Source organism: Plectropomus leopardus, chromosome 13, assembly GCF_008729295.1.
Source record: "Plectropomus leopardus isolate mb chromosome 13, YSFRI_Pleo_2.0, whole genome shotgun sequence".
In the NCBI taxonomy this organism is placed as follows: domain Eukaryota; kingdom Metazoa; phylum Chordata; class Actinopteri; order Perciformes; family Serranidae; genus Plectropomus; species Plectropomus leopardus.
In genome coordinates, this window is record NC_056475.1 from 10980008 (window position 1) to 10992298 (window position 12291).

The window sequence follows — 12291 nt, forward strand, 5'->3', positions numbered from 1 at the left end:
CACAAACAGCTTACAACGTTAGTCAGGGTAATGTAATTTATCTCAAGTACACAAAAACTTCGCTCACCACCCTGCAAGCACTTGACCGCATTACCAACAAAGTGTTAAGTGCAAAGTGTGTAAGCCACATAAAGTGAAAGCGAAAGGTTGTTTAACAAAAGTGAAACTACCTTTCACACATTAAGTCCCAACAGCAGCAGAAAGCAAGCAGATCAATCTGTATATACTTGAAGAACATGGAATCAGTGTGAATGAAGTATTTTACTATGAAGTGTAAATGTAATCTTGAGGTGAGAGCATCAAAGATAGAGGTGTGACCTTGTTGTCAGAGGGTCACCATTAAACATTTAAAGAATCACCTGGGATTATGAGCAGAGCAACTCAAATATTCACCACAGAAGGAATCACACTGTACTACATTCTGGTTGAACTAATCCCTCCTTTGAAAACGGCACCATTCATGCAGCTACAATCGTTTTTGCCTTGCTTTCAATGACGATTCATCAGCACAGGCACACACACATTAAGATTCCACGGTGAATAAAAGGGCAAAAGGTAGACTTACTATGGTGAAGTTCATGACCTTGAGGATCCAGATAGTTAGCGCCAAGTTGATCAGGATCAGGATCATCAGCAGCAGGACGAAGAAGTAAAGGCAGCGTTTCCTCCAGCCGTATATTCCCACTTTGTACACTTGTGGTTTCTCTGAACTCTGGACATTGTTCCTATGAGTGCACTGTTCTTGGGTCATCTGAGAGGAGACACACAGAGAAGAAGGAAGATATGATTATGGCTAAGGGGAACATCTTCACCTCTGTGTTACTGATACAAAGACACAGTCTGACTCTACCTGTATCTTTCTATCTTTCTGGCCCATCTGCAGCCAGGTTTGCACTGACTAAATAATTTATTTATACAGCTTTTGGGCCATTAAGGAATCAACACAAGTGTTATAGTTTTTATTTGAGAGTGCTACAAGAAATCTGCATAAAGTTAAAAGCTGCATTATTTGCATTCATTTGTTTTGCTTTGTCAACAAGCTGTAAATGCAACACTGACAAATTGTCATCTTAGAAAACTGTTATGGTGAGTAAGTCAGCAAAGTTTCCCACGTTACGCATCCAGCAGAGCAACATTATCATTCTTTAAGAGTTGTAGTGAATGTAGGTCCAATATCCATTCCTCTGTTAGCTCCCATTTGGACTCCTGAGAGAAATATCTGTCTCTTTAGCCACTAAATGTTCCACTGTGCTCACCAGCTAGTGGCTAACTTTGTCTGCCTGCTGTTTGGTGCTTGCAATTCGCATTAGCAGCAACAATTTACAGTCTCTCTTTGTCTAGTCTGGCTGTTATGTATTCAGCCGTTATTGCAACCCATTGGGCCTCTGTGATGGAGCCACCCGTGATTGCTTGTAGATTTGCGATGCAGCTGCAGGGACTGTGTAGATTAGAAAATGACCTTAAGATAAGAGATGGGGTACATCTGAACATTAGTACAAATAACATGCCATAAACATTCCTCTCACATACTCCACTTCAGCAAATACTGACCGGCCACTCAGTCTGGGCACGATGAAAGACAGTTTAGTTAGCAATCGCATTGATTGATTGCCCTATAAGTGGTCTATAACTCCATTATGCCCCCTCTGCCCCATTGATGTGCTGATAGTGGCGATTAATGATGATTCTAATTGTCTGCCTGTGAAGACGAGGAGGCATTGTTCACTTCAAGCGCCATAATAATGGCCTAATAACTCTGTGGAAAAATACAATTTACTGTCCACTGTGCTTTAGAGTGCGCGGCTCAGACCACCAAAGCCAATCGTTTTTGACAACCACACACATTACCCGCTAACTGAAACAAATGGCACAAGACAGGGGCCCGGTGAGAAAGTGCTGAAAGCTACAGAGGAGACTCCACAGCACCAGTCAGCAAAAGCAGGGAAATCTCATTGTGTACGGTCAGATTTTCATTTTTGTTTGACGGGAGATGCAGGGAGATGAAGAGGCATATCTTTGTGATGTCTAGGCTGACAGAAAAGAGGGAAATCAGTGCTGTGAGAGTAAACAAAGCTTGGCTAATATTAAACTAGAGAAGAAAAAAAAATAACCTAAAGCTCGTTAAGATCCCCTAGAGGATGCTCTGTTTATTACACCCTGCAGTGCGAAAGTCTTATATCAAACCGATAGTGACATTTTCAGAGCTTTATCAGTTTTAGTGCTAAAAACGTAAGGTTTTTGAGGCAATTTTTCAGTTTCTGTCTTACGTAATCTTGGCCTCAAAGCTTTGATCGGTTCAGCTGCTTTTTCAACCAGGGAAGCAGGAAAAAAGTCTAGCAGCACGCACATCCAAAAGCAGTTAAATACAAAAACACAAAAACAGAGCCCGCACACTAGGTGATGCTCTCGTGAATTTATTACTTCTACATGTGACGTTTTGGGCCCAAGTTGTCTGAACCAGGGAAGCACCCAACAAAGACCACAATCAGCCCAGTTGGCAGAAAAGAATGTTGGCACTGTACGTTTCTGCAGTCAGTGTAAGGGCTATGTCATACTTTTTACATTTCATATGTCTGACAAAGTTCAGATTACATTCTGAAGGCACAGAGGATGGTGGATGACATAACACCTAGGCGAGACAGCTACCAAGCAGCAGACAGCAGAAGACTACTGTTAAAGGTATTTAGACGGACAGAGCCTTCTGTCCCTCCACTGTGTTCATTTTGTCAGTATTTGTGCACATTTTCTAAAAGCCTATAGATATGGAGAAAATGGAGCAGTGCCACCAGAGATCCTGGGGACAGCGTAGCCAAGTTCAAGCAAAATACGACCGTAGGAGACAATGACAATATTTAAAAATTGGCAGAATGGAACTTCGGTGTGAAAATTTCATGTCGCAGTGCATTAAATGGCCTCGATGTGATTAAGGTCGGTATATGACGCATTATTTTATTTTTTTATCGCGTAAATCATCAGCCAACATTCCTGTCTTAAAAAAGCCTGCACTGGGCTGAGTTTTAAAGCTGATGATACTGGTATCACATGAAATTAGAAAACCTGAGGAATCCATGTCACATTAGCTTCTCAGTAAATAATGTTTCAAAGTTAGGATACATTTTGGCTAAGAAAAAAACAGCATGGCAATTTCACAGGGGTCCCTTGACCTCTCACCTCCAGATATCTAAATGGAAATTGGTTCAATGGGTACCCTTGAATCTCCACTTTACAGAAACACCCTCTTTATACTAATACCATACAGTTTTTTTTTTTGATCGCAATAAACTATTGAAATTCTGCAATAGATCTCACAAAAAAAGAAATAATAATTTGACAGCACTAAAAATTACAGTTAAGGAAGGGTGCACATGAAAACATACAAGGCCAAACTTCAAGTGTAAATGTGAATTGAGTGATTATTTCTATTACGTAGTGAATGGATCGCACATTTCTGCAAACCACAAATATGTTATTTTATACGTATCAAGTCTATCACATTGTTTCCAAAGTGGTTTATAAGCTCACTTTGTCATTGTGTGTGGAGTGGATGGTAGGTGAGATCCCTGCCAGGCTGCAGACCACAAAACCAGTTGTGTTGTGAAGGTAAGGGCAATGGTGGAATCATGGTTAATTATTCACTGAATATGTGCACCCAATTTCATAGCAACTGCTGTGGAGATCATCTCGAACTACATCCAAAGAAGGACAAAGCATCTTCCCTATTAAATTTATTCTGGATTAATTACAATATGTTGTTTCATTATCACTCCCCCACCCCCCGAAGTATCTAATCTTGATCTCACAGTTTAAAAGCTGCATGCACCTCATCACTCAAGATGTGTGTTATGTTCAGACTTATTCAAATACAAACATGAATATAAGGACAAACAGCTGTATGAGCCAAAAGTAAGCAAGGCTGTTTGATCAGCTTTTCTGCACAATCCTCATAAAGAGCTGCAGCCTGTGAGTGGGGATTAATAACACACCTGATCCTTCATCGCACCTTCTTTTAACGTTTCCATCTGTGAGCACCTGCCACAGCACAGAACTTCCAAATGTGGCTCCGAGTCACGGCAGACACATTGTGTTCACCCTGGGACAAACAACTGTCCTGTCAAATCACCCGTTTGAACAGGATCCAGTTCGGCTGACAGGGCTACTCTGACATTTGTTTACACCAAGGAGTTTGATAATGAAAAAACACACACACAAGATTTAAACACTGACAGGCAGGTTTTCCATTTCCTCTTTCTAGATTTGTTTTTTTGATTTTTTTTTCCTGCTCTGGTGCGACAGGCTGTGATAGCTGACCCTGAAACTGATATGAAACTAAAACTTCAAAATGAAACAGATCATGTCAGTTGAATTTGGTAAGCTGATGACAGTGAGAAAAATGAAAAAGTCCCACAACATTAAAGTTTTAAGGCAGAGTTTTGGAGGACAGTGTTGACTAAATCCCTAGAATGTGACAAGTAAAGAGAGGATATACAGTATATACATACAAGCTCAACTAGGTAGCATGTAGTATTATCATGATAATGAATAGCTGAATAATCAAGAACTGTTTGTCTGTTTACTAGAATCACTTAATTACTGTAAATGTGCAACAGTTGCTCTAATAGCACATTTGGCAACAATGCTTATATACTAATAAAAAAGGAATATGCCAGTCAAATGAACTGCAATCAGCATAACGGCTCTTATTCATAAATAAGATTACTGTATAATAAAAATGTGATTTACTGACAGCACTTAGTGTAGAACTCCACAAATCTGTTTCTCAAAATTTAAATGATGTGAACTGGAAAATGTCCTTGGCGAAAGTAAAAAGAACAAACCCTGACAAAGAAAAAAAAAAAAAAAAAAGGAATACTGCAAAAGCTGCCAAGTGTCTCCAGGTGTTGTTGAGACAAAAGCATCAGCAGCTTGGCAGGAGAGCAACACTCACAGTGACACCAACATCAGTGTCACCTGCTCACAAGTCAGATGGAGAAGAGTGTGTGTGTGCTGACGCATTCATGTGTAAATGTGTTACTTCTCAGTTAAGCCTATACATCATCCACGCGCGCACACACACACACACACACACACACACACACACACACACACACACACATATTCTGGTAACACTGTATTGGGTGATACTCTTGTAATAAATAAAGAGTCTCCGTGTGTACTACTATTGTGCACACTTTCCGAAATATGTCCCAGCTAAATCCATGAATGGTGAGGGCAGTGGAGTTACGTCAGCAGCAGACACTGAACAACCAACAACACTGGTGGACAGTTTAAAAGAGAAACTTATCTATGCAGGTGCCACTACTATGATGTCCACATGGACATTTCTGTAACCTCCTAGAGTGTCACCATCTTTATTATGTTACAGTTCGTCAAAATCAGATTTTCTTATGGAGGACATTCTGGTTTCAGACAATAAATTTGATACATTTTGTAATCTCCATGTGAACAAAAAGTATGCAAGGATATGAGAGATGCTTCTTGCACCACATTTGCTTGCCTAAACATAAAAGAATACATATGGAAAGTCTCACAATTTCATTTTGTAGATTCTTAATCCTGAAAAGACATGTGCTCCTTTGCATCAATATTTCTGACCTAAAAAATGACAAAAAGAAAGAAAGAAGGAATACTGAAGAATCTATTTTATACTATTTTGCTCTTTCGCTTTCATGTAGAAGTGTCATAATTCATTTGGCTGCTAAACGTCTTGGTCAACTGAGGTTAAACATGTGTCCGAATTAGACATTAGCTGAAAAGACTGATGCTGTTGTGTTTGTTGGGAAGGGAGTCCCACAATAGAAAGTGTATTGCAGTCACTGTATTTGTATATATTACAGTCTTAGTTGAGTTTTTAGTTTGCTATTTATACATTACCCTTTAATTTTATTTCTGTATGTATATGCTGCTGGTATTGATTATCATTGCAGAAAACCTGCAAGATAAATTGTGCCAGTGATAACATTATCTTCTGAAGAGTCAGGGTTCATTTTTTTTTCAGTAGCTCAGATATGAAAGATCTTGAACTGTTGCCTCGAGCCCTTGTAATGTCTCTTAATTGGAAGATTTTTCATTGCTTGCACAACTTCTCCATCAGTATCTACATCCATGATGGGGACTGTATTTATAGCTTTCTCCATACAGCGATATGTCTCTCAAAATCAAATACAGTGCATCCTCTATCGTAGCTTAATAAACACACAGGGAACTCTAATCAAAAATACAAACAAAAATCGATAATAGTTTTCAAAGCGTTATGAATGTATTCATTGCTTGATTGCTTTCGTATCTCCACGCAAATACTTCTCTCACAAAGTGTATCATAAATCAAACAAATGCACTGCAGTAATGAAATATAACTCCTCTTTCCTCTGCGCATTCTACAGACTCTCTCTCCATGCACAAAGAGTACTGATAGCTTTCCAATAAGCTCTTAGGCTATGGGCTGACTGAGAAAAGAAAACGGTGCTTGGTTACAAGCTAAATAATGGCCACTCTCATAAGAGTGGAGGTGTGTGTGTGTGTGTTAAGAAAGCAAAGTTGAAGAGCCAGGGAGGAAGAAAATAAGTGGCAAATTGGAGGCAAATCAAATCATCAGCCTTTTGAGTCCTTTTCCCTCCACTGCTGCTGTCCAAAGGTGCCTCTTGTTCAGCCAACTATTCATTCAGAGGGCCTGAAGAAAGCCCGACGGTCCAAAAACAAAGTCTGTCTCTGATTAGAGAGAGAAATGAGGTTTTACAAAATGTTATTGGTTATTCCTGCTGCCAAATAGCCAGGCAGCTCCCCATTAGGTCTTTTATAGACAACATGTGGATCAGTACCAGGAGCCGACGGCTGCTGCCAATGGATATGCCATTACTGGGGCTCGGACGCCTCCAAATGTATGAATATACAAAATGGACGATGGCCAGGGGCAGTTTATTGGCTGTTACAGTGTGTGGGCGAACAGGCAAGTGGAGAAATGTGATCGGCTGAATGAAAAGTCACTAAACATTTTACCAACTGTTGGTTTAGGGTCACTGAAGGTAATCTCTAGTAAAGACGGATGCAGGAGCTTCTGCATGCTAACAGCTAATAAGTGTTAGCTCTTCGCTACAATGCATTTATCAGCTCATTCTGTCCTCCACACATGACTGACTGCATCTTTTCATCAAAAATTCTCTTTGTTGAAAAGTTCTCTTTTTAGTTTTTGTCCATTGGCTTTCTTATTGTATCAGGCAGCTGTTTCAGCCACGAAGCAGGACTGAGGAGATCCAGTAGGTTCTGTACTGAATTTAATCCCGCCACTCCTCCATTGCTATTTATATAGTCTTGTTCCTTCATCTAAAGAGCCCCTAGAGCACTTCTTTTTTATTGTATGGTTGAAGTACCAGAACCTCTCTACAAGTTTTATTTGTTTTCCTTTTATAACCCTCAACAACAACAACAGAGAGGAGCACTGAGGCAGCGGAGGGCAGTGGAGGCAAAGAGCCGATGAAACTGAAATGGGATGAAACTGTGATGAAAGAAACCTTCTCACCAAACGAGCTAAATGTTGTAGAACTAAAGATCAATCCATTCAGAAGATGGAAAACAGATCACATTTCTCATAAAATATGCATATAAACATGTCTGCAAGATATCGATAGCAGTGTTATTGCAATCTATCTTCAATCACTTGACTCTTCTACTTCAGCGTAACATAGTGATGAATACTGGCCTATAAACTCATCTGATTACATAACCTTTACGCAATCAGAGCAGTTTAATTCAGACTGTATACATATGATGATTTGTCCTTTAAACTATGCCAGTTTGCCAAAAAAAAAAAAAAAAAAAATCGCAATATATAGTCTTGCTTAGAGTACCAGGAATATATTGAAATGTATCCATTGTATCGTGATTTGTACTGGATCATCAGATTCTTGCCAATACACAGCCTGAGTACTATATGCCAGTTATTTGAACAGTATTTGTATAGAAATAATTCTGTCCAAAGCTTTTTGATTTAAGTGTAATCACCATAAGCTATTTCCACTGTACTCACAAAAGCACAGATAATATGATTAATATACATTTATGATAATAAATTCCAAGCCTGAAAGGTTTATTAAAATGTGTCCTTCCTATTGGAAAAACATGTCAATGTATGCATTTAGTTAATTAAAGAGATGAGAAAATGATGTAATCACTAAAAAGAAACCAAGTAAAACAAGACAGATGATCAGGTTCAGATGATCAGGAATGATCCCAATAAATGATATAATTATTACCCAGACTGACCAGTTTTTCCTGTAGTTTTCTGCATTTAGAGTTTGCTGTGCAATTATAGAAAATGTGAATTTGACGTTACCTTGACATCTTGTGAGGATAGCGCTACCAATGCTACACAATAATCATGATAATCTACAATGATCTCTGAGACTTGGCACCCCGAGGCTGGATTACAGAACTCAATGCACTACCTCTACTCACAAACCCGGACATTATACTCTATCTCCCTTTTTGACTGAGTGTGTACGCTTTGGTAACGGAGCCCAAACCTCACAATCTTGCACCCCCACTCCCACACTCTCTTTTATCAACATTTCAGGTGTGCTCACTTTTGCTTTTGTCTCTAAATAAAGTGGTTTTGATAATCCACAGAAAGTGTTGGCTCATTCACAACCTGTCTGAACATTAGACTGCTCCTATTTCTTATGATTTCATTGTAGCAATGTTGCCCAGCTCCCGGGATCTTAGCAATTATTTTTGAAAACAATTACCAGGAACAATGAGCCAAACTACAAAAATAAAACCTGCAAATAAGCCACACTTGTCCTTTAGTGTTTGCGCAGCAGAGTGACTGAGATAAATGCTTGTATATTTATCGTACTCTCTAAATAAAGGCTTCTTTGACCCTATTTCTGAGTGCACCGGCAGCTCTGCCTTTTGTCCCACTTTGCTGCCCCTCATTAACACTGAGGCCACATTCTCAGCACAGCCTTTCATTGTCGTGTGCTGCTTACCGGACCATTACAGATGATACAAGTGTGGCTAATACTTACAGCTACTGAAAAGGTCAGAGAATAACGGTAAACAATTTAATGAGAGCTCCAACCTGTTCAAATTCTGACATAGCTCATTTTCAGCGATTAAACAAAAAAAGAGAAAAGAATAAAAAAACATCCAAATTTCAGCAGTTAATTCTGCCATACAGACGCGAAGCCAGGCCTAGGGCCAAGCTTGACTGGAGGGCATAATGAATACTTAAACAGCTGAGTAACTTTAGGCTCTTTCTCTTTTTAATCGAGTGCAAAAGTAGAAAAGGCTTTTTTTCTCCTCCTCTCTGTTTTGTAAGTGGCTTTAGTATGCTTGTCAACAGCACTGTTAAGCACATGATTAGGATAATTAGGCAAAGCTTGTGTTTGTAGGCACTGTGTGACAGATATGATACCAAACTGTAGATTTGCAATGAGGAGAGAGGAGGAACTACATCTCTTACGGTATGTGCTGTTAAATTTATGTTTCAAAGGGGTTTGTTTTTGGAAATGGCCTGGAGGTTAAAGAGGCAGCCTTGTCACTTTGAATCCCAGTTTCACAGAGGAGGGGATGTGGGGTGAACAAAGTTCTTTTTTAGTATCAAAAATGTAGGTTGTTTTCAAAGTAAAGGCCACTTCTCGTTTTTATCCAACTTAAGTCTGACTTTTTTTAGATGTGGTCTTCATTTGTCTCACACATGAAAACACTGAACTACAAGTCATCATGGGTCCACTTTGGGTATTGCAACTGAGAACTGACCAGGGACCCAAGTTATAGTCAGTCTAGCCAGATTAAGAAAGTGAAAATCTGTATATGTCTCTCTATCAGCACTGATCTCTTGCAATCTACACAGGATAGTAAATTGTAAATTGTACTGTTAAAGTGTGGGAAAAATCGGCTATCAGCTATTTCAAGCAGACACACCTGTAGCCATAAGTCCACACAGAAAGACTCAGAAAAAGCATCTTCCCTCAGACCATATATTGAAAATATGTAGTCGTTCTGATGATTATTATTTCACATTGGACTCATCCTCTAGTGTATGCCATCCTCAAGCATTCCTCTGAAAAAATAGCATGTAAAAAAAATAAATCCTTAATTCATGTTTTCTTTTCTGTTCATGGATTTTGGACCCTTGAAGGCCTCTACAGCTACAAACTTGAACCAGAATGATAATGATTTTTTTTTTTTTTTTTGGTTATTCCTTGTTCTCTTTTTTAAATATGTTTAATTATTTGGGAGCTTTTCTTTTCCAACCTGTTTGATGTCCCATATAAGAGTAATTCATTTGGTGAGTATCATGGTATTTTTATCAATAGGAATAAGGCCAAATTGTCATTTAAAGTTACATGTCAGTCATGTCAGTCATATATGATTTGGAGTTTTTAATAATACAGGATTTTAGGTGCTTGCACACCTGAAATAGATACCCTTAGAACTGGTGCAGTCTGTTAAAGTGCAGCCAAACAAACTGTAGGTTGACAGAATTCATTGTGATGTAAAAATAATTTGGATACTTCAACTTTCAACATTGGTGAGCACCACAGGTGGTTTTTAAAGACCTGAAACCCATCAAACAAATTGTAAGCAGAAGCATGAGTAGGCTGACCTACACTGTCCAATCGCTCTGAAGTGTCTTCCCCTTTTTGCTTACCTGGCTGTTATTTACTGTTGTATCATTTTCACATACACAGATAATCACACTTCATGTTTCCTTTTTACAACATGCTTTTGTTATTACTGCCTCATCTCTAAGAGTTAATATTGGGGAAAAAACCCTGTCTTCCGCTATTTGCTCTTTTTTTTTTTTTTTACAGAACCAACTGGGACTGTTAAAAGGTCTCATAGTGCAGAAAATGTATGCAGACAGAAAGCAAAGCAGACAAACATACAACTCTGATTTATTTGAAATGGCTTTGTTTCCCCTAATTTCCCTAAGCGAAGTTATTTTTAAAAAAACATTGCAAAACAATCAAAATGTTAATGAAAAACAGTTGCAAAATAAAGGCAGTTTAGAGGCGTAAAAGAAAACATTTTGCCTAAACCCCTTTCCTTCATGTGCATTAGAGGTGAATGGATTTTCTTTTCTGGTGCTTACAGCTTTGAATAATGACCTCTGTTAAACACAATGGCAATTTGTCTTTGGCAAAACAATGTCAAGGTTACTGGATAATCCGCATCCCTTGCTGTGAACAGTTTTTATTTAAAACTTAATCCCACCACAAAAAAAACCAAAAAAAAACCAAAAAAAAAACTGTATACTTCACACCAGGCTCTTTGAATTATCCCAAGTAACTAGGGCTGTGCCCTCATGTTGAAGATTTGAGTCAGAGACCCCTCAGTCAACTGAGAATCTACATGTCAAACAGTCTTTTTTTGTCTGTTTGCAGGGGACATTTCGGTTCCCACACTTAGCTGTAGAGTGAGTGTTCCTCACTTTCATGCTGCTGTCCAGTACAGGCAGCTATGGACCCAGACCATGGATGTATAAAGACAACTGGATACATTTTTGGAGGCAGGGCCTGTTCATTCCTATCAGGGATGCTCAGTGGCCCATGAGGCCAGAAATGCTTAATTTCCATGGTATGAAATTATCCTTTGCATCATGGGGCCCATAGAGCAAACACAATAGACACTTACAGCAGCTGAGCAGCCAACTTCCAGTAAAGCGCTCTGCTAACTTGAATGGAATTAAAAATGATTCAATAATTCAGCTCTTTTAGACTTGAGAAATGTTATTGCACCAAATAATTCAAATCCTGATACCAACACAAATCATTTTATGGGGGTTGTGACACTCCAATGGACTCAATAGTTCTAATTTCATGTTTGGCCATGATGTACAATTGGCTTAAAAGCCTGGTGCTGTTCCTGGGGTCTTGACCCAGACCCAGAGTCTCAGTGGGACAGAAGCAGGAAGACTTTGCTTGGTTAGGCTCCAGGATAAAGTTATCTTCTGCCCTCTGCTTACAAGTGGTGACTTAACAGCTCACAGCAACTAAATACTGCACTCTCAACCATGTCGCTTTAAGGCTCCCTGGGACTTTAACCACATGCTTATGTTTGACAAAACCCTCTGCAGATTTCTGAATGCCATCCAAATTAATGACCACATGGACTGTATGCACATGTGAACAGGTCCATGTATGCTGACAAGTGGAGTATGTACAGAAACACACGTATGTCGCACTTAACTTTAAACGCAACAGTGTCTGCTTGGCAAAATCTGTCCTTAGACATGTTTCATTCAAGCCACACATAACAGATTATCATCAC

General features: G+C 39.1%; 1 protein-coding gene across 2 annotated transcripts in view; it reads right to left on the minus strand.

The window, feature by feature from the left end:
• sgcd (sarcoglycan, delta (dystrophin-associated glycoprotein)) overlaps positions 1-12291 on the minus strand; it is a 307043-nt gene that overhangs the window by 122845 nt on the left and 171907 nt on the right. For both annotated transcript variants that reach the window (XM_042498784.1, XM_042498783.1), the window contains one exon: positions 566-751. In XM_042498784.1, coding sequence (XP_042354718.1) covers positions 566-751 — 186 coding nt within the window. The remainder of the gene's footprint in view (positions 1-565; positions 752-12291) is intronic.